This window comes from Neopsephotus bourkii, unplaced genomic scaffold, assembly GCF_033783945.1.
Source record: "Neopsephotus bourkii isolate Nb327-2 ecotype Australia unplaced genomic scaffold, CSIRO-AGI_Nbou_v1 NB_1765, whole genome shotgun sequence".
NCBI classification, from domain to species: domain Eukaryota; kingdom Metazoa; phylum Chordata; class Aves; order Psittaciformes; family Psittacidae; genus Neopsephotus; species Neopsephotus bourkii.
This window is the reverse complement of record NW_026902239.1, coordinates 12,187,521-12,210,928: the sequence shown is the minus strand read 5'-3', so window position 1 is coordinate 12,210,928 and position 23,408 is coordinate 12,187,521. Positions and strand designations below refer to the sequence as shown.

At 36.4% G+C, this 23,408-nt stretch overlaps 1 protein-coding gene across 1 annotated transcript in view; it reads right to left on the bottom strand.

Moving 5' to 3' along the window:
- The window catches only part of MAN1A1 (mannosidase alpha class 1A member 1), a 151,476-nt gene that overhangs the window by 86,537 nt on the left and 41,531 nt on the right, over positions 1 to 23,408 (bottom strand). The window contains exons 3-4 of the mRNA XM_061378131.1: positions 16,891 to 17,006; positions 8,420 to 8,500 (exon numbers count right to left, since the gene is read on the bottom strand). Coding sequence (XP_061234115.1) covers positions 8,420 to 8,500; positions 16,891 to 17,006 — 197 coding nt within the window. The remainder of the gene's footprint in view (positions 1 to 8,419; positions 8,501 to 16,890; positions 17,007 to 23,408) is intronic.

Here is a 23,408-nt window from a genome sequence, read left to right as displayed (position 1 = left end):
AAAACTTCATTTCTGCACATGTTTCTATACACTTTAAAATATGTAGAGTTAATGCTTACATAACCTTTAATAGAAGTAAATTAAATTTTTACAAAAAGGTACAAAAGTAGAAGGATTCTTTGCTAAAATCAGATTTGGGAATCTGATGGAATGCCTTTAGTAGTTTCCAATAGAATGAAAAACTTGGAAATCTTCTACTGGATGGATAGTTCATGCTTTTCTCTTCTCCAGGCTAATAAAGAGAGGGTGCTTTATCTTCTACTTAACTCCCAGCTTAATGAAAAATAACCTATGTATCAGACTCAGTCTATGGAGACAAAGCACAAAATGGAATCTTACATAAAGTAGCTATAACTGTGAAAGATTTAAATGAAGAAAAGAAGAGTTACACCATGCCTAGAGTAAAATGCTGGTATATACAATTTTCACCTGTACTTCCTGGGGAAAAAAATACAAAAATCAGTACGATGATTCAATAACATTTATTTCTTATCACCTAATTGAACTTTTATAATATATCCACAGAGAGAATACACTTTCAAAAATATTTTATATAGCCTAGAATTAAAGGAGGATAAATTAATGGTGATCTACTCCCTCTGTCAGCACTGACTGAGGCATTTTTATGTGGCTTTCCTTTGCAGAATAAGTCAAATTCTCAGATGTAATTATACATATTATTCTTTAAATATAGCTAGGATACTTTCAACAATCTTAACACTATTTGTAAATGGCTCCACAGAACCCTGTATTTAACCCTATCTTGTACATTTTCTATTGAATTTGCAGAACAGAACAATCCCCCAACTCTTTAGGCAAAGTTTTTACTCTTTTAATGATTTTTCCTTTATGATTGCAGTTACATTTGCTGCTGCAAAATGACAGAATGGAATACTGAGACAAATGTCTTAGAAACTGAACTTCGAGGAGGCACAGTGACTCTGGACAGACTGTGAATAGCATATCATGTCTTCTGTATAGTATATTAACCCCCACACAAAGAATTCTTCTGGGTCTCTCTAGAGCTGTTGCTCAAAAGGAAAGAACCCACACTAGTGTATCTGGTAAACATGCCCTCTCCAACTGTGCTGTACAGCCACAATCAAGTGAAACTGCAGGAGCTGGTTGAGAGCCAAATCCTCAGAACAAACAAACCAGCTCTCTCTCAGCTGCTTGAATTCTACTTAATAAAATAGCTTATGAGCTCATGTCAAACACACCAGCTGTTACAAACACAATTAGATATTACTTAGCTCTCATTATCATCCATTCTACTTTCTAACAGTTTACCAGCTTTAGTATCAGGCTACAGTAGTTTGGAGGTGAGCAGGGACTTTTTGTTAATGTAATGAGCAATAAAGATTTTTGGTCTAGTTACTTCTAAAGTCAATACATGAATGCAAAAAAACATGTCCAAGAAATTTGCCATGTGACAAAATAATTTTTTTGTTGTTTTGAAAAATCTCTCTAAACAAACTTCTTTCAGTTATGGAAACTTAAAACCACTAAAAGTGAAGAATATGGTTATGTACAGGTCAGAGTTCTAAACTCATGTTTCTCAGAACAAAAGAAGGGCTCTGGTTCCTGGTTTCTTGGTAGGCTTCGTTATGGCAGCTAGAGCAGGTTAACACCATAGCTTCTCCCTGTCCTCCTGCTGTGAATACTCATATTGATGACAGACATCTAAAACATACCCACTGCTGAACTCCAGCAGACAGCAGCTCACTGAATGAATGCAAATTGCCACTATTTTCACTATACATTAGTAGACATTATTATGACATTAGTATACGTTATTATGAGGCACAAAAACTGTTGGTGATAGTAGCTAATTGCATGCTTGCTGTACAGTGGTGGAGGCTCCACAGGGCTTTACGTACTTATAGAGCTGAGTAAGAAGAGTTCCTGGTTGTGGTATGTCTGTGTAGTATCAGTAACTCCAATGCAGAGAGGAAAGAGAAGGAAAACCAAGAAGCAAAATTTGGATTAAGTGCAAGACTGGAAATAAGCATCTCTATTACCATCCTTTGATGTTTTCATAGAATTATCTCATCTTGAGAGGCAGAATTGCACAGAGCAGCTGAGCAAGTAGCACTAGAGAAAGAGGACAGAAGCATTAGGAACTTGGAGGCTTTTAGGGTATAGGGAACTTATTTCACAGAGATAGGTTTCATCAACAGTGACAGTATAATTGCACTGCAGCAACTTAAGAGACAGAAATAGAAGACTGAAGGGCAGTCTGCTTTCAACAGCAGAACTCTTCTACATCAAAGAAAATCTTAGGAGTTTAGGTTATGTCCAGAATCTGAATCCACAGAGATTCTGTAGTACATTTTGATGCAGCTAGCACGGAAAGAGAAGAGCATTAGACCTATTAAAGGTGGTGAAGAGACTGAAATACTAATGGAGATTACAGACTGTGATTGTGGGAAACAGAGATTTTAAATCCTTCTCTGTCCCTGAGTAGGCTGGTAAGTGCTACATCAGAGCAGATACAAACTATGCTTTTATATACTGTAATGACAGCTTTTTGCAGAAAGTCAGGGTATACAAGGGAAGAAGTAGCTCGACTTAGTTTGACATATTACCATCTAACAAGGGCCACATACACCAACATGCTGTTCTAAAAAATAAAAAAAACCCAACCAACCAAAAACAAACAAAAAGGGTTTGCTTTGGTAATGTTTAAGTTTGGAAAGAGAATCAAGATGACCAGCTGAAATGAACTTAGAAAGAACAGCCAAATGGGTAAAAGGCTAGATTATTTGGAGGACAAAAGATAAGGTGCAGAGCCACAGGATTCTCAAATCAAAAGGTTCAGATGATTTCTATCTTCCTTTGGTGTGATTGCAAAGAAGGTGATTAAAAGCAAAAGTATATGATGTCCAATTAAGAAATACAGAAACTGAAAATGTCTGACAAGTTAAATAAAAAACTATTAAGTGAGGGTAAAAGTAAACTTTGAAAAACAAGTTTCTAAACTGAAAAAAAGAGAAACATGGTATCTGTTAGAGCCAGGAGGAACAATTAAGAGACTTCTGTGTAAAACAGTGCAATGTATGAAATAAGCCATTGCAGAAAAGCTAAATTTGCCCTAATGTTCAGTCTTGAAGAGCCTAGGCAAACACTCATGCAAGGAAATTATTAAAAGGAGAAGCCTAATGCTCTGTCCCAGTATTGAGGCTGGACTAGCTGACCTCTTGAGGTCCATTCCAAGCTGAATGACTCAAGGATTCTGTGAAATACAGAAATTAAAAGAAACCATAAAACAATAAAAAATAAACAAATCATCAAGATAATTTCAGAGCTCTAAAAGAACTAACACATGATACCAGTGAAGTAGTGATGTATCATTTAAAGTGGCAGCAGATGGATGGTAGGTGGCAAAGAGTACCAAAATCTGAAAACAGGGCTGCAGGAAACTACAGGCAATTGCAGTCTTTCAATTTCTAATAAACAGTAAACACTACTGCCAGTCTGTGGAGATGCTTAAGAAGGAGCTAAGCAGCATACACACAGAAGTGATCAAGCTGACACAGTATGCCTGGAGTTTCAAACAGCATTAGAAATCAAACTTCCAAGACATAAAAGGAAAAGTCCTCTTGTTAATTACTGTCAAGTTAAGTGAAAGGAAGTGGGAGATAAAACATGTGGTCAATTCTCACACGAGTGAGATAAGATACCCAAGGCACCTGTACTAGAACTTACATTCCTGATTTGCAGAAATAGGCCAATACCTTTGTATAAGTGAAAAACTCTTATTATTCCATATTGCTAAACATTCTTTTTTCTTTGTATTTATGGTACATAAATATTCTGTATGAAGGAAGAACTCTATAAGAGATGGAAAGCCAGATAAAAGTAGCTACAGCTAAATTCTGGAGAATGTCTTAGCACTAAATGAAGTCAGTGATATTCTGTGGTCATCCTGGCAAAGGCAGCTCTACATCAATAGCATCTGCATCATTATTTCACATGTGCTCCTCATTAATAAGACAGCACAACCATCACTGACAGATGGTTGTTTTAAGTGGGCAATGATTAGCTCTGAAGTCAGACAACAGGCCAAGATCACTATATGACATTGAACAGTGGTACTGTAACTCCAACTCTAAATGCAGATATAAGCTAATTAGGTTATATGCCATCACTCTCCCCCCCCTTTTTTTCCTTTGTACTTCTAATTAACAGTTGGTAGAGAGTAATAGAACAGATGAAAATCCGAAAGTCCAACATTTATCATCATGAAGAACAGTTTGTTGTGCCTTTTTTTATTCCTTCATCCCAATCATGATAAATGTTCCTTCAAACAAGATATACTGCCAGAGTGAAAAAATAAAAACCTGTCTCATTTCTGCTTCATGCCATGGAGAGAAATGGCAATATGAACATCATTATCAAATTTATTTTGTCTTCCTCCACTGAAGATAACTATCTTGAGTCCTAGAAAAGAGAAAGCTGTATTATGCAGGAAGAACAGCTGGTAAATCCAAAATATTTGAACTCTGGTGGAAAAAAAAAAATAAATTATTCATCTCGTTCAAAAAATGGAAATGTTTCAAAGGAATCAAGAACTTACCAGCTAGATCTGAAACTCACATGCTCCTTATTTGCTTCAGGGCATTTTGGATTTACTTTTTTTGCTACTCATACAAACAACAATTATTAAAAGCTCCTTCTCTTTCTGCCTAGGTGATATATTCCCTGATTGCAGAACCAACGTTCAAGTGAAACAGTCCCCTCATTACACAGCTTTAGCAGTATCTATAAGAAGCAACTATCAGTAAATCTGAAGAGCTAGTCACATCAGTAGTTTGGCTTTCATATTCCCTATAAGCAATGTCATACAACTATCATGACACTCAACATCATTATCTCCCAACAATGAACATTACAGTGCTCACATGTTTGTCATATCCATAAAGAAAGGTCTTAGCTGCTGTTAGAGGATGCACTGTTGTCCTCCTCCAACAGTTAACAATTTATCTCCTTATATGACTACATTTGGGTGTGCTTTAAGCAATTATCTGCATCTGCAGAATCCTGTTTCATGCAGTACTCTAGACCCTCAGTGTACCAGAATTTTATGTTAGACTAGTAACTACAGCAAAGCAGTTGTAAAACAATTCTCTCCCTTACTAAACATCTTATTTCCAGTACAAAACAAAAAAAGGTTGCATACCAAGTTCCTTAGAAAAGGAATCATATGTCTACTAATGAATTATCAAGAAAGTTTGCTGAACAATCTAGCCCTGTTCCTATGGGTTAAACATGCCATATTAGAGGCTCCCCTAGATGTTTTTATACAAACAAACAAAATCAATACTAGCAGTGTTTTAAAGGAGACAGGTTTATTTTTAACAACTCCTTACAACTGCTGACTCATGGAAGAATACCAGAGAAGCATTCACATGCAATATTATTATGAGGGACTTAGAAAAAACAAAACAAAACAAAACCAAGAGAAGTCCTTAATCAGTTACTCATTTTGAAATCAAGTTTTCTGGTATTTGCAGCTATTTCATAAATGAAGTTTGACATTTGACTGTAATTCTTGCTAGCTTATGCTAGCAATCATAAAACAGTAAAAAAGAGGTGACAGTATATGACACTTCTAGCACTTACTCATTCTAGTAAGGCAGCAATTGTACGAAGTTTAATAGAATGCATCTCATAGCTCTATTTGCAAGTGAGCACCACACACAGGTATTGAGAGGCAAAGTATTAAATTTGTTCATTTTTAGAATTATTCACATTGGTGCCCTTATCTAAATGAATTATTATGTGAGCAGAATGTCTTAGGAACTACTCTATGATAGAATATTCTCTAATCATGATTAGTTAGACTTACAAACAATTATGGAACATACAATGTGTTGCAGCTTTGGATCATTACCCATGGAAATGTAATTCAGAAGTACAAACAATAATTATTTCCGTCATTCCTTTTACTGAAACATAGCTCCTTTAAATTAGGACATTGATAAGTTAGCACAGCAAATATAAGATTTTTAAATGGTTAATTTGATAAAGAATTAAATGAGCTTTTAACTGAGAAAGCTTAATCTTCCTAACAGCCTGCATACAAGTTGCTCCACCTCTTTAGAATGCCTACTAATATAATGGACTAATAAATGATTAAAGATATATTTTCTATGGTGGCATCCAGCCTCTGGGGCTCTGGGTCCTTTCTACACTTGTCAGCAGCAGCAACACTGAAGGACAGACACAACACAGGAAAACTCATGCTGCTGCACAGCTGTTCTGTCCTCAGAATGGCTGCATCCTTCTCTTCCCAGTGGAGCAGTGGCTATTGCTTCAGTATCTTGGACTTAGGAGACAAATGGGGAAGTTTCCCCAAATCTGATAAAGGCAGAGAATGCCGAGTTGCACTCATCAAGCCACTAGGACAACTGTTAGTTTAGGAACATCACTCTGTCTTGGATAGACAGCAGCTGTCTATCCAAGAGTATGAAAACCAAGCATGGATGGTGTCTTTCCCAGCCTACAAGAGCTCAGGACCCTCCTTAATCATATATGCTGTCTTTGTGTTTATGAACCCATTTTGCTTTCATTAATGAGTCTGTCCATTTTTAAAATGGACAACAGGATCCAGTATCACCGATATTTCACTTCAAAGAGTTCCACTTAATTAACCATTGTGTGAAACACTCTTCAGTTTTAAATGTTTCCTCATTTAATTTGTACAAGAGTTTTATTTGAACGCTGATGTTGCTATCAGTCTAGTCCAAGAGGTGGTGGTAAAACTGCCACTCATCACAAAATGAGGGAATGGGTAAGAAGCAATGAGTAGGTGTTATTTAGGAGAAACTATGTGCACTGATTGAAAGTGAAACTGCTTATTAACAGACACAAGATATAAATCATCAACATACATATGAAACACAGATGACAAATGCTTCAGGCATTTCTTATCAGACAGCTGCTGCTTGATGTAAAGGCTCACGTGCAGTCCTTTACCAGCTTGTTGTCTGTCAAACATCCTCTGCTTCTGTCAGAATCAGTTAATTAAAATGTAGCAATAGGTTATACTGGAAAAATTCACTCCTATTTGCAAGAAGTAAATCTGCAGTGAAAGGTGTCACTATTTCATTGCAGAAGGAACAGCTTTCAAATCTAGACACCCTTGGATATTCTTACTTCTGGTTGCTGAGTTACTGTAGAGGGACAAACTATTTCCTTCAAGACTCAGTGATGGCACACTAAATAAAACAGCAGTTAGTAAAGATCAAGAAGTCAGCTACCAACCACTTCCCAAATTCTGTCATTACTGTTAAGTGTGAATTTTAAATGTGTCTACGTGCAATTCTCTTCCCAGAGAAAATTATAAGATAGATACAATAAGGAAGCCTGTTTATTTTAAAACATTAAAGTCTTATCAACATCACCTACCCTCAGCACTATGGGAAATAAAAAGGTAAGTCTACTTAAGTAAAAATGTCAAAGGAACACTACCTCCTCATAACTGCTTTGTCAGGTACATGACCCAATAGTGCCTTCTAAGACAGCTTTAACATAATGATAAACTTTAACAAAAAACAACATGGACACCATAGAATTCAAGTTAGGCAGGTTCAAAACAGAGCTTTACCCACTATTGGGGAAATTTACATATGAAAGAAAATTATATGTCTTCAGGGTTTTGTGGAGTTTCCACCAGTAATTGCTTTGGATTTAAAGAAATCTGATGATAAATTCAACTTAAGGTTAAAGAGTATTAACTTGTGTTAATCCTATAATAAAACACTACTATAATCCACAAACAGGAACAAGAATTTAAATTAGCAAGATTAAAGACTCTTCAATATCAAGCTAAAAATTTAAAATATCACAATACCTACGACTTAGTATAACCTTCTCCAAATACATCACAGAAATAGTCGCATTAGACAAAGCGCTTAGATGAAGCTACTTCTTCATCCTCTCCAGAAAACACGACAGACAATAGAGATCAATGGGATATTGATTCTTTAAAGACATTCACATGTATAGGTTTACCAGTTATGTTTTCATTCTTAACATGCCTTTTCCATGTGAGTTGAAGCTTCAGCTTCAGGATGGCCAACAGAAGTACAGTTCATAGGAGTTAAAGGATATGGTCAAAACCAATTTGTGAAGCAAGAACCTGATGAGCAAAATCTACCACTACCGTGGCATAGGAACTCCATAATTACACAGTCCAGCACAAGGTCCAGTAAGAATGTACTGGGTATGGTTTCAACTCAGAAACAAAAAAAAATAAAAACTTTTAACGTTTACATGAAGTAATAGCTTTAATACTTACATAAAACAACAGTAATAGAAGCAAGAAAACCCACTGGACAGATTTCTGCTGTACAAGCCATTTTCAAAGTTCAAAACAAGTTTAATTAAGATAAACCATGTGGAAATCTCTTACCTCTTCTCCTGAAAGATAGTAAGCTGAAAGTAGTCCACCAACAAAACGAATGTTCACTTCAAATACTGAAATTTCAGCATTCTGTTGAAATAAACAAACATAGTTTTATTCCCTGATACTTTTCTGTATGGTCTGTAACATTTTGTTTGCCTCTTTTGTCTTTTTTATATAGATGTAGGCTTAAGCTATAACAGCTGTAAACAGCAAAACATAAGATATAGGGAAAGACAACATAAGTTAATTTAAGGGCATTTTAAAGTATTTTCTTTTCTTCCTCGTGTTAACAAAATAACCTCTCCATTGTCTTCATCCTGTTTAACTTTCAATCTCTTCCACTTGGGCTTTCTCTAAATCCACACATCCACAGCACTTCCCTGTAGATGACTCAGCACTCAAAAACACGAAGTGGTCTAAGGTCATATGTCCCACACTACCTCACACCACACGCCATCTCTTCTCAGACACTGTAGGAGTTCTTGATCAGAATGTTGTATCAAGAGCTTTCCTCCTTCAGTGTAAATGCAGGTTATTGTAAAATGAGAGGTAACGCTAGAATGAGTCAGTTACACGTTCATGACAAAAATGTAATCATGATGTGTATTCACTAGGGAGCAGATGATCTTTCAGTACTGCAGTGACATCCTTTCCCGTACTGGCCTAGTCTTTACCGATGACAGACACTAGGTTTGTTGTACCGAGCAGTGCAGATCGAGGCACTATCTATCTCAAAACACAGACACTTGTGTTTCCTGTGAGGACTGAATTAAACTGCTTTTTTGATTTTCAATTGCTCAAAGTAAGTTGAGTGATATATGAGCTGAATATTTTGTCTCCAAACCTTACATTTTGCCTTTCCGGATTAATATGACTACTTAACTCACAAACCAGTCCTATCTGTCAAGGAATACGAAGGCCTTTTAAGAAAAGCTCAGTATGTATGCACCGTCACCTGCTTCTGAAAATCAAATATGGACAAAAAGAAGACTTTGAGGTAATGTGAAGATTTTACTGTTGAATCACAAAGATTAATGGCACTGTAATCCTGAACATTTGCTGAAGTGGTGGTCTTTTGGGACATTTCTTGAAGATGATCATTGCTTTAATGTTATCAGATTTCCAATACTTCACTTGCACACATCTCTAAACCTTTGGTCAAAATCCTCATCTCATTCTGAACTCCTCATACAAGCCGCTGAAGCAGATGCAATTAATGAAATAGACATTTCATTAATGGTACATTTGAAAGCTATATGCTACATAGTTATACTTAAGCTCATTATTTTAGGCTAGTAGTATTCTCAGAAAGCATAGGAATTATAGCTATTTGCAAAACAGTTAAAGAAGTTAAAACAGTTAAGGAAGTTTTATAGTTTCATGTCAAAGAGACATTCACCTCTACATGGAAGTCGTGAAGAAGTGATACGGTAGGAAAAGTGAACTGTTCCTAGAAGTAGCTGATTTCTGCTACACCAACTTAACCCTTCTTTCTGGCTCGATTTTTAATAATTTTTTGTATTATGCATTTAAGACACCACACCTTGATCATTACCCTCTTTTCATATTTTTAATCAGCAACCACACACAGTTTGCACAAAGAAGTCTGTATATTTCTACTCAGCAGTCAAATCCTAAGTAAGCAATGTTATTTTTTATTTTGCCCTCAGATCCAGCTGCACACAAGTAAGTCTCTATGCTAAAATGACAAAACAGTTGAGTGTTACCCCATTTTGACTTGACAAGGAGAAATATTAAAATGAGGGGGTTTTAACCAAGAGAAGAACCATAGCTTAGAAACACTCAAGAAGTTGCAGTTTAACTAGTAAAGCTATCAAACTAACTCCTTTTAAAAAAAGAGTAGTTGTCTGTACCTTAGGAAGACCCATCTTCAAAAAGCAACAGATATTACCAAACGCAGAATAGCAGAAGTTCCAAGAGATAGTTCACGTTACTCTGCTTCTGCATTTCATTTGCAAACCTATGACAGGTCAATCTAATATCAGCTGCATCTCACCCTTCCATAAACCATAAGATTCAGTCTATAACTGGTAAGCTACTGAAGCTTCAAACAGCTGTGGCTGAACTTAATGTTGAAAGCACTGTTCAGACAACAAAACTACTGTCAGATGGGCTCTTCTGAAGCCCTTCTCCTTATGGATGCCTTTAGCTTTCAAAAAAATCAGATCAGTATTCACATCCTTCTGGACAATTTCCTTAACACATCTCTTTCCTGAAAGTCTTCTTCTCCACAGATTTGTAGATCAAGGCCAAAATAATTTGTCTATGTTTTCTCATGGGAAGTCACCCTCATTTACAAGTCCAGCATTTGAAATACAACTCAATTGCATTTATCTAGTATCAGCTTTCACCTGGCACTCATCAAGCACCGGTACCTGCTCTGCCATTTGTGATTCAGTTGGAGAAAATACTGTGTGCTTTTTATGTGAATGAATATGTTCACAGCAATCAACTCAACTTAATTTATATTTGATAAACAGCTTACTCTGTTAGTTTTTATAAAGACCCAAATAAGGCCACAAATCCCACCAAATTATGTTTCAGTCTTCTTTATTACAGATTCTTTATATTTTTTTTTTCCTTCAGATCTGTAACAGAAAGTACTGTGCCACTATAAACAGCCCATATCCTGCAGGTTAATAAACTGTGCAAGAAAACACCAGGGACCCTACACTGAACAATGCTAAATAATGTATATAATTTTAGAGTAAAAAATGGACACAAAGGGCCTGCATTTCAAGTGAGAGAGATACATAATTATTATTATATAATAATATTAATAATGTTAAACATATTATTGAACATAATAATGATTAAATATATATAATAGTTTATAGATAAATTAACATAATAAAACATAATACAACATAATTAATATTAAATAATAATATTTCCCTGTTGAAGCAAAAAGGCTGGAAACAACAACAAATCTTAGCATTTTCAAGCAGTCCAGGAAATATGACAGAGACACGAAGATCACTAGGATAGATCACTTAAAGCTACTGCATTTCAATTACTTGCAACTGTGGGGAAACAAAGTTTCGTTCATATTCCACAAATTAAGTGTCATTTAGTGGTAGCTTGCTAAAATACTCAGTTCCTCTAGCCAAGGGGAGCAGTTTTAGCCACCATTTTATTGCAAGTGTCACTTTGAAGTCTGACATTTTCAAGGCCAGGTTGGAGGAAGTCTTGGGTGAGATGGTTTAGTGTGAGGTGTCCCTGCCCATGGCAGGGGGGTTGGAACTAGATGATCTTAAGGTCCTTTCCAACCTTAACTATTCTATGTTTCTATGATTCTATTTTGAGTGTAATAAAACAAGTTATCTAGCAAACTAGTAAATAAGCAGTTCTATAAGCTGAAGAACCATTTTCAGCTTCTGGCTTCCTTAATCTTCCTCACAGACCCATTAAACATTTATTTGAAGTCTATTTACTCATACATCCCACACTTTTTTTTTGTTGTTGTTTTAGCGGTTTGTTTGGTTTTTGTTTGTTTGGTTTTTTTTAAACAGGAAAGCTCTTCTGTTGCAAATTGTTGCATAAGGAAACTTTCTGATTTTCTCACAAAGAGAAAAAGCACCAAAAATAAAGCACGAGAAAAACATCTTCCTCCAAGCCAGAACATTAGGTTATGGGCTGTTAAATATAATTACAAGTCAATCATAACACCTATAGTTTGAGATTAGTATGATTTAAATCCTCAAATTCTGAAGTTTGAAATAAACAATCTGAATTCTAAAAGTTCTATCTTGTTACTGACTACCTAAGCACAGATAGAGTTGAAGCAAAGATATATGCCGGAAGCATTAATTATTACATTCAAATACTATTTGCTATTCTGGGATCTTGGAAAAAGGATATGTTAATCTATACATGGCAGCAGAAATAAACATAATTCCAAGTTTCTATGCTTTTCCAACTCTTTTTTCATTCCCAAAATAGAAGACATTCTACACATTAAACTACATTGCATGAAACTGCACACAAAGCTTCTTTAGGAGACACTCAAATTTGCAAAGCTAAGAACAAAGATGAATATCAGAACTGGTAAGCAAGCCTTCAAGCTTCAGGGTTGATTATAAAATTATACACAGTAACTGACTGGTCTCTGAAAACAGATTTGCTTAAGAGTGCTGGCAGGACACAAGAATGAAAGTAGCCTTGCTGTCTTACTCATTCCCTTCTCTTTATGCAGTTCCTCAATTAATTTACTACCTGTCTTTGAGAGCAAATAATGAGCTGCTCTTTATACTCTTCCACAGCACAAGAGCAGCTCTTTCCTAGACTGATCCACCCTGTGCAGTTAACAAGGGAAGTTATCTGTGATGAGACAGACAACGCACCATGAGTCAATGCTCTCACAAAATGTCAACTGAAGTCAACCAAATTATATCCACATAGATAGAGCTATTGAACAAATGTTCTGCCACTTGTGTCTGACTAAGCAATCATAACTTCCTGCCATCCTTCATTTTGATATAAAATAGAGAGTGATGAGGCAAACAAATCCACTAGTAATCAACAGGAAGATTATTTTTGTCTGAATACGGATTCACCTTGAGGTATCTTAAAATAAACAATTTTCCTCTTCTCCCAATAAATGCATGGCTTCCCGCTCCATACCTCGTTCCCATTCTGGTTCTACCTGACTACACCCACATCAGACAGCTTATCAGTGGGTTAGAGAATGAATTCAAGCACCATCTCACATATCATTAAATTGTTAGCACACTCTGGTCTGGTTTGCATCCTTCTTGTTCCAGCCAATGTTCAGGCATGCTTTAGGATGCCACATAGGCCAAGGATTATTCACAGTATGCTGTATGGGCAAGACTCTCCTTTTGAGGGGAAGGAGCTTGGCAGGGCTGAGTAAGATGAGGACAGATCCATCAGTGTTATCCTAAAGATGTTGGGGCCTGTCTGGGTGTAGATGTGAAGAACAATCAATTCCAGCACTTAATAAATGACAACCCTACTGCTTTGCCCCACAGCTCAGCTCCTGCACTACTGCTCCTCAACTCCTGATCCCTTCATCCATTTCATTAAAATCCCTCTTTCAGTTTCTCTTACTGAGTATGAATTCAGTGTGGTTCACCCCTTGCATTGCAGGGCCCAATACCTTTTTCCTCCCCAGTGTGATGCTAAAGTTGGGTGTTGGTACAGAAGCCCTTTCAGAAAGCTATGAATGCTCTGTGTGTGTGCAGGTTCTAAAGCAAATAATGAAAAAATAAAACCAGAGCAACACTCAGATGTGCGTAGTTGTAGCTAGGAAACAGCCAAGATCCCTAGTGATCCCATGAAAGACTGGCTCCTTTTTTCCTCTGCTGCAACGTACGGATATAGAACCCAGCCCAGTGCAGCTTTACGCAGGGCCATGCAGGAGCACTGTGCAAAGGTTGTGTGGGCAGCAGCATGTTCGGGGAAGTCAGCCCAAATTGTCAGCTATATTAACTGAAGAGCAAAGACACACCCCCCACAGGGATGAAGTGATTTAATGGAAAACAGGTCACACATCCATGATACAAAGACCATGGATTTAGCCAATGCAAATGTCAACTCTTTCAAAAGGTATGAGTGTTTCTAAATCTCTTACAGTATTGACAGAATCAGAAAATGGAACTTAATTCCTGAAAGATTACACAGTTTGGCTGAAACGACAGCAATGTATCAAATACAAGGAATTTCAGCAGTTATGTTTTACTTTGGAAAAAATAGTTTAGTTTGGAAAAAATTAGTTTTAGCTGTTTTAGTTGGAAAAAATTCCAAGCATTCCAGTGTGGATATCCCAGTTATAAAACCACAGGGCTACCAGCTCCAGCTATAATAAAGTGTAATATACTTCAGTGTAATATACTTCAAAAGGTGAAGTTTCCAAACAAGTCCACTCACAAGATTATAAAGATTCACAAATTTGCCGAGAAAGGTAGTGTTTACTTACTTTTCTAGAATTTTCCTTCAAAATCAGAACAGTCTGCTTGTTTTAGAAAGGTAAAAAAGAGTAGCCCTGACAACTAATTCACTGAATTGGGGGATTAAAATCTTAACATGTGAAGAGATTACGGAATTTCCCATTAAGTCACCTTTATTCCATAAATCCTTTTATACGGCTAAACTAGTGCTTACTTTACAAAGTGACATTTAGAAACTTTCATGATTGGGTGATGGGAATGATCAAGTGCTGGCCAAATGGTTCAACATGTACAATGAGTATCTGACCTATTACAAACTTCTAGAGGACAACTTGCTTTACCCAGCTACACTGGTGTAGAATATAAAAAGAAAAGATTCTGATACATAATACAGTCACATCTATTTTTTGTAAAGAACAGCTTAAAGAAAATTTATTATTTAAAAAGCATAGTTTTAAGATAAAATGGAAATAATCCTATGTACAAAAATAAAGGGCAAGCACGCTTGCTCAGAAGCTGATTAAGCAGTCACTCCCCAGGAAATGACCAAAAACGTCAAAGAGAAGCATGTTTTATACTACTCGCAAGAAATAACACTTAAGGCCACGTCAGTCTGTCAGCTTCTAAAACCTAATTCACTTTCATGGAGGAAAAATTTCTAAAACAGGAACAAGTAAGACTGTATGAAACATTAATACATAAAATGTCAAGTAATGCCTGATAAATGCGTAAACACAAACAAGTGGACCCTGTTGTCCTTTGTGTTAAGTAATTTCAAACTTAAAGCTATAAAATACATATAAAAAGCAGCATTTGAAACTGGAACTCATATTTTAAGGGGGAAAACCAAAAAAGAGTTTAGTTGAACAGCTTCAAACAATTCAGCCACTAAACAAACTGACATCAATTATTAAAGTTGGTGTTAAGGTTATTTATTTTCATTTCCTCACTTTGCTTTAGGAAAATTCATCTACTCATTAGTGATAACAATGTAATATTCTATACGATTATAAAGTATTATGAAAATAATTTTGTGAAGTGTTGAACTCAAGGCAGCTTTTTACAGGAATACCAGGAGGAAGGTATTACTCCTTAAGCACACCTATGTAAAAGTAGTTTTAGTAGACCTGCTGGATTGCTACACTCACCGACTAACAACACAGATTTTCAGACACTTTGAAAGACTTCACAGCTTTTAAGCATTACTGAGAAAAATAAGTGCCATATAATTTTTAAAAGTACCTAAATTAATAAGAGGAGCTAACATTGTAGACAATACCTAGAAGTTACCAGTGCAAAGCACAGCAAGATTTACGTAAGCCCAAAGATTTTAGTGTTATTCATCTAAATCACTCTACTGCATTTTATAATGTTCCTCCAAGTGGAGCTCAGCTCTTCGTTAAAGTGGAGTTTGCTATTTTCTATTGTGTTTTGTTCTTACATTTTGAAACACATTAATAATACTAAGCTGATAAGACAGGAATTTAATATTAAAAAGATTCCTTTAGGAAAAAAATAATCCACCTTATGCACAAGATAAAGTTAGCATGTATACCTGACACTACTTGGAAGCACACTTTAACATCCTGTATTTACATTATTAACACACTAAATTGCTGCTTATATAAACTATAATACCCACTCTTATTAACTCCTCCTTCTTAAAATGGTAATTAATTCTCAAGCATGTAAAAGAAGCTAATTAGTCCTGACTTTTTCTGCATAACATATTAGAAGGAGTACTTTGTTTTCAGAAGGTGTTTCTGCCATTATGCATGTCAACTACAAGAGCTTTTAAGTGCTCGGTATACTGTGCCTACAACCCTTTCCTACTTCACTATACCTGTCAGTAAACGTATTCCACTAGCTCTCTGTATTGAGGAATTCCAATAATTACTCTAGCCTACAAATTAAAAACAATTCACCAGTTTAATCAAAGTTTTACAGAGGTTCTGGCTTGCTCAGAGCCTTTCTAGGACAAAACTTTAATAATGAACTTTGCTCTCAGATGCATATTTACCAGTTAAGAGAATGATTTGTAGATGACAGTCGGTGTCTCATAAGACTAACGCAGCTCAGTTTGTGCCAACAGTTCAGCCTAACTCTTGGGGTTCAGCTTTACTAGAATACACAACTTAAATGGTATGCATGGTGTGTAGCTTTCTCTAAATGCAAGTCTAATTTGTAGAAGGTTTCACAAAGCGAAAATGTAAAGCGTTTACATAACTAAAAAATTAATGCTTGAAGTGTCCTGATTCTTCTATTCAAAAGAACTGAAAAGCTTCTTTACAATGGTAAATACTCTATTTCTTTTTCTTTCCTTTAGTTCAGGTCATTGCCTCCTATCTATCTAAATTTCTCATACTGGAAAACTGCATGTAGAAGCAGAGTAGTAACTTTATCATATTTCTGCTTCCTGCCTCGTTTTATCTATCAGTGATCTAAATTCTGTAGCCTAGTATCATGCTTGCAATATTAGTACACAGTCCTCAACTGACCCGTGGAGATTAAACAGAGCATTAAATGTTAATCAGCAGCACTACTTACCACATTGAAATCTAAGTTTTTTTCAACCCATTCCTTGGCTTCCTTGAATTCTTCTTTCATTTCCATTATATATAGTGTATCAAGGGCATCCACTATTGTTGCTCCTTGAATGTTACCTGAAATACATGAAAAATCAGAGATTTACTTTCCAACAGAAGGCTTTTCAGTTAGAACTAATTAATTTAATTAATTCTAATTTCAGAATCTAATTTCGTTTAATCCAATTAAAAATTGGGTATATAAACATTCAAGTGGGCAACTAGTCATTCACAGCCTTAACTTTGATTACCATGCCACAACACAACATCCCAATACACTTCTTTTTAGCAGCTGCTAATTGCTTATAAAATCCTTTCTCTGAATGAAGTAATCTGTATGTTTTTCCCCAGATATTCCACTAATAAAACTGCAGCATACTTTGATAAGAAGGATACCATATCTTTCCAGAGCCAAGCTCTTCTCTCATGTTAAAGGAAGAACTTTCCCTTAAGCTTGGCAAAGTAACTTGTATTTTTCCTGAGCTCATAAGAAAGTGAGAGCAATGGTGGAAAACTGCTGAAGGATATATGCTCAAGAGCAGTACTACAAAGGCTTTCGAGATGTTAGTAACTCCATGCAAGAAAAGCTTGTACTTGAAATTCTTAAAACATAAGCCTGAAGTGAGTAATTTTGATAAGAGAGATAGATAAATGTACAAGCCCACCAAAGTGAAACATTATTAGTCCGTACCAAAACCTTCAGACCAAGAACTTAGATATGTTCAATTTTACTTCCTTTGTTAAACCTGCTTCTGTTTTTCTCTCTCTCCTTTACTAACAGCACCATTTATTCCACGTGAGTGATTCATGTAGAATATGTAAAATTGCCCACAAGCTAGTTAACTGAAGAGAAAGCAAAAGAAATCAGTCAGCATAAAACTTCAAGTGGACTATCAAGCAGCATCTACAGAGCATCCTTTCCCATTTAACACTTGAAATCTTCAGCAATGATCTGGAGGAAAAGAAAATAAATAAACAAAAAACCCAAAAGAACAAAAGAACCTACTGCTAAAATGATTTGGGGATGATTAACTAAGATGACTGACGTTTCAGAATAGCATGATACAAAGCACAGAGCATTCTAGATCACTTCTGGATAATGCAGAGTGGGACCATTTAAACAGCATGCTTTTTAATATCTAAAAATACAAAGGTATGTGTACAGAAATAAGAGGAGATTACATTACAGAATGGAGTAGTGCTTCAGGGCAGGCGGGAAGAGCAGAATGAAAAACAAAAGTGATCAGAGGATGGGTAACTTTGTATGTGTTTCCACAGTGTCACTGCAGGGAGAACTGCTGTGGATGACAAGCTTATTAGCACAGCTCTGTGACTGAGCATATGTGGCCATATGGTTTAAGAACCACAACTGGCTTATGGCCAAAATATCTGGAGGATGGGCCAAAAAAAGCTTTTGTCTAGCCCGGGTTTTTAGACATGGCTTCTTGGTTGATGAGAAGCTCAACATGAGACAGCAGTGTGTGCTTGCGGCTTAGAAAGCCAACTATGCGAGGCTGCAGCAAAACTAGTGTAACCAGCAGGTAGAGGCTGGTGATCCTGCTCCTCTGCTCTGCTCTAGTGAGACCTCAGCTCTGGGAATCCCAACACAAGAGAGACATGGACCTGCTAGAGTGAGTCCAGAGGAAGGCACAGAGACAATCAAAGGGCTAGAACATCTCTCCCATGGAGACAAGCTGAGAGAGTTGGGCTTGTTCAGCCTGGAGAAGAGAAAGCTTGGGGGAGACCTTAAAGCAGCTTCCAGTGCCTAAAGGGGGCTTCCCAGAAATCTGCAGAGAGACTTTTTATAAGAGCATGGAGGAACAGAACAAGGGGGAATGGCTTTAATCTGACAGAGGGTAGGTTTAGGTTAGATACTAGGAAGATATTAGAATACTAGATATTAGGATATTAGACATTAGGATACTCTTTACTGTGAGGGTGGTGAGACACTGGAAAAGGTTGCCCAGAGAAGCTGTGGGTGCCCCATCCCTGGCAGTGTTTTAGGCCAGGTTGGAAAGGGCTTTGAGGAGGTGTCCCTGCCTGTGGCAGAAGGTTTGGAACAAGATGACCTTTGAGGTCCCTTCCAACTGAAACCATTCTATGATTCTATGATATTTTGGCCAAAAGATTCTGTAATAGAATACTGCCAGGATGCCAGAGTGAGTGCATGTTGGTACCGTTTATAGTTTGTTTACTATTTTGTTCCCATCCCTTGTTTACCAAGTGTGGGGCTTGGTTCTCCAGAATATCCATATTCCCCTCCATCAAATATAATATATATACACACAGACGTAATAGGGATGCATGTATGTGAAACAGACGAAGATTTGTGGACTACAAGCATTTCATAAAGAACAGTACATGGAGGAAAGTTTCAGACGTGTCCCTGTGCACTGTCTATAACTGGATGGAAGGCAGGCCCTTTACTCTCCTCGAATTCAAATTCTTTTCTTTTTCTGACTCTGTGTCATATTCTGATGGAAGGAAACTGTGGCAACATGTACAGCAAAACTGGAAGATAAGGAAAGATGAACTATGAAGTGGCCTCAGGTCATACAATACATTAGCTCCCTCACCTATGATAGCTCACCATCCAACAAGTGTAATAAACTAGGATTTCTTGTTCTTGCATGACTGCACAAGCTGAATAGAATACTGGGTTTTCTTCCAGAAAATGTTACATTTCTGTGTTTCTGATACGTTAGTTAATGAAAGTTAATAAAGGACATCTGTATTTGTAATTTCTTTACTGTGATAAAAATTCAGCACATACAAATAATAACAGATATTCCTTAAATTAAAGTGAAAATGTTAAAAAAATTATTTCCTCTATTATTGTCAGAAGAACTACTCTTTAGGGTTACTTTTTATACATAGCTGTATTTCAATTGCACTCAGTATCACCCTGATGATCTTAGGTTCGTCACTGTTTTCAGCCAGTGAGGCAAAACTATTTTGTCATCTTCCAGTTATTGTAAGTTGAGGAAGCTCAGTCAAAGCACATGTATTCTATAGAATCTTCCTCCAGTTTATAGTTTCAGACTCAAGATTCCAGCCAAAAATACAGAAACATAAACTGTCACGATGTTTTCTTAATCTGTCCATTAAGAACAATTCGGATTTTCTTAACATGGGGAGTATGAACAGACACTTTGTAACATTAAATATGCAACTATAAGAAACTATAAATATGCAACTATAAGAAATCAGTTTTCCTCAACTGTATATACATTGGACGTGAACAACTGAACTATGTTATTCTCAGTATATTCAAGGACACATACAGGTTTGACAAAGGTAACATATTTATTTGAACTGTAGTTTTCTTACAGCACTGTTTCAAAAGCTGATTAAGATTGCAAAACAATGTTTTCCTTTATCTGAAGTTCACTGAAAAGTCTCTTATCCAATATCATTAGCAATTTAAAGCGTCAGGAGTGATTAATTATTAAAGTATGCTATTCCAAAACATGGAAACCTTACTTAAGTACTGGCAAACCCTCAGAAACCCTAACATATTTAATTTCAGTCACTGTTACCAGCTGGTAAGAGTGGGAGAAGACAATTTCAATGTTTTTAAAGATCTAGCTTTTCATATGTGTAATATGAAACAATGTTGTGGGATTTCTAGAATCCTTCCCTAATCTTTATTCTTATATTGTTTATATTATATATGTTTTAGTGTATTTTATATATTATTGTTATTTACGTATTTAACATATTATAGATAACTATGCTCCTGCACAGAGAAAGGAGTTGGACTTGATGATCCTTATGGGTCCCTTCCAACTCAAGATATTTTCTGATTCTATGATTCTGTACATCTGTGCATTTTGGAGCCAGCTCTGGTGCCTGCATTTAATGGAGCTCGATGAAATTTTCCTCCATTGCTTCTGGCACCCACACAGTTTATCTACATGTTTCATTACAAGCTACATTATTTTGTTTTTTTGAACATGCTGCCTACTGTTTTGGTATTTCCACCCCTTACAAAGGGTATAGTTCCTGACAAGGAACAATAAATCCTAGCTCATTCCACCTATGCAACTCTTTATGGGTTTTCAACCTTTGCTACTTTTTTTGAGTTCAAGTCTGCCCAGTTCTGTGCTTTAACTTAGAATTGTATCTCCTGTGCCATTATGTGCCAGTTTAAATTTAGGTATTTTAGGACCTCATTTGCTATTTCAAAGTGCAATTATCATCTGGTGGGGAATCCTTCTGGGTTCATGAAACTGCTTGCAGTTTGACATTGTCGTAGCTACCTCAAGTAACTTGTTAGTGCTGCCAAACTGTCAGTCACTCTGGTCACTTGATTTTCCAGAACTGTGATAAGCAATTTGAGAGCATGGCCTCAGCAGCAAAGAATCGCTCCACAAGACAAGTAATAACCCTGGAAAATGCTTTTTGGAAGTCTGAAAAGGCAATCAACTCGTCTTCCTACCGAACAGCTTCTTTGAAAAAAAAAAAAGTAGTTGTGTAGCTTGACCTTGTCTCACAAACGCTATGTTGAATCATTCATCCACATATCTGTGAATGTTATTCTTTAGACAAGTTACTATTTAGTTGGGAAGGATGTCGGGCTTACTTCCAAAGTTAAGACCACATACCAAAATCTAAATTTTGAAGGAATGCAGCAGCAAAAGTGAAGAAAAACAAGATAGTGGGGACTGGGGAGACAGGTTGAAGCTTTTCAATTTAAAGCAACATACCGTTTAAATACACATACAAGTAATTTTCTAGAGCTATATTAATAATCTTACAGTTTAAAAATATTTTTGTACATTGCAAGATAGTTTTGAATATGAATTTTGGCATGCTTTAAAAATCTTCATACACCTCAATTCTCCATACAAGAAAGTATGAAAATCCATTCGAAGTGGGAGGAATGGGATCTTGCTAAATTATAGTGCTTTTCCTTTGCAGATTTGAGTATTTATTAAATGCCTCCCTTTTCCCCTCCAGAAAAGCTCCTTTTTTTTCCACTTGCAGAGACTAATTATACTATGCCCACGAGTTACAATATTATTAAACTGGCAACACTGCACATGAAAGACAGTTGCAGGTAATTAAAAAAGCCCTTTAGTAACACTCACTGAAGTGCAGAAAACACTTCTAGAAAGAGCTCTCAGCTAGTATGGCAATGCTCATTAGTTTTAAAATAAGTACAGAAGGCTTGAAGAGGAATAGCTTCTGGGTTGGGGGGCTGGTAGCAGGGTGCTGTGAAAAAAAACGACAAAACTGGGGTTTTGCCACTTCCACACTACTAGGGTAGGTGGATAAAGCTCTATTTTAGCTTTATCATTAACAGTAATCTGAAACTTTAAAGGTTGAAGTATTAAAACTTAACAGCACTTACTTGGGGCCTACTTTTACCAGGTATGGGAAAAGGATTAGTACTCAGAGCAGAAGTCACATCAGCATAGGAGTATGCCTTGTTTTGCTGATGCACAGATATGATGCAAACAGACATTTAGCTGTAAGAATTTACTTGATTACTCTAGAAATAACTGTACACTTAATGAAATTAAGCTATTAAGAATGCTATGCAGACAACAACTGATGACTTCTCACTTCGCCTTTTCAAATAGATGTTATTGTCACTAAATTCTTTGTAGTTGGAGTAAACTATAAAAAAATCCACAATAATGTTTATTACTTGCCAAGACAACATGGTAAAAGCTAAAGTGGCAAATAAAAAGGGAATCAAAACATTATATGGCTGTGTTGAAACAACTTTGCAATGGTCAGAGGCAAGTATGTAGCTTTGGCTTGAAATGGAAATATTTCAGTTTACATATGTTTATCCTTTCTCTAAAGTTAATTATTTTTAGTGTGCACTTGTGAGAAAAAGCAACTTCTGCTCATAACAAGCCTAAAGAATACCTCAGTTTATCAAACACACTCTTCACACATATTGCTCACAGAATGCCAGCAAGATCAAAGCAGTCCTTGTCTTCAAAAGCTGCTTTCAGGGCCTGGGTTTAGGACAAATAAAATGTCATTTCAAAGTTCGGCATGAAATCCTCAGCTATAGAAAAGCTCTACTATATTTAATTTGTATGAAGTGATAAGGATGCTTTTTCTTCCCCCAAGGTCAGAACCACCAGTTGTCATTACCCTTTCTTCCATCATCATCCCACTGAATTACTCTTCCCTTAGCTTAACAATAGTGTCACCATAATTGCCAAATTCATGATGGTATTAGCTAAGTCACACCTATGTGTAATTACACGTCTTAAAAGCCCATTATATTTTTGTGTTTCAGAGAAACACATCATGCCTGCAAGATACACCCATCATAATGTATCTACATTATAGCAAGGACTAAAGAACTTGTACTTTCGAAATTAAGCTTAGAAACCGTATCATTTGAAAACAACTCTCCCCTCCTGTGTCAGGAGAGCCATACTGTCTGTAACCTACACAACATCAAGCATCAGTGAGCTACATCAGAACCTGCAGTTCCCCACAGTGAGGTAC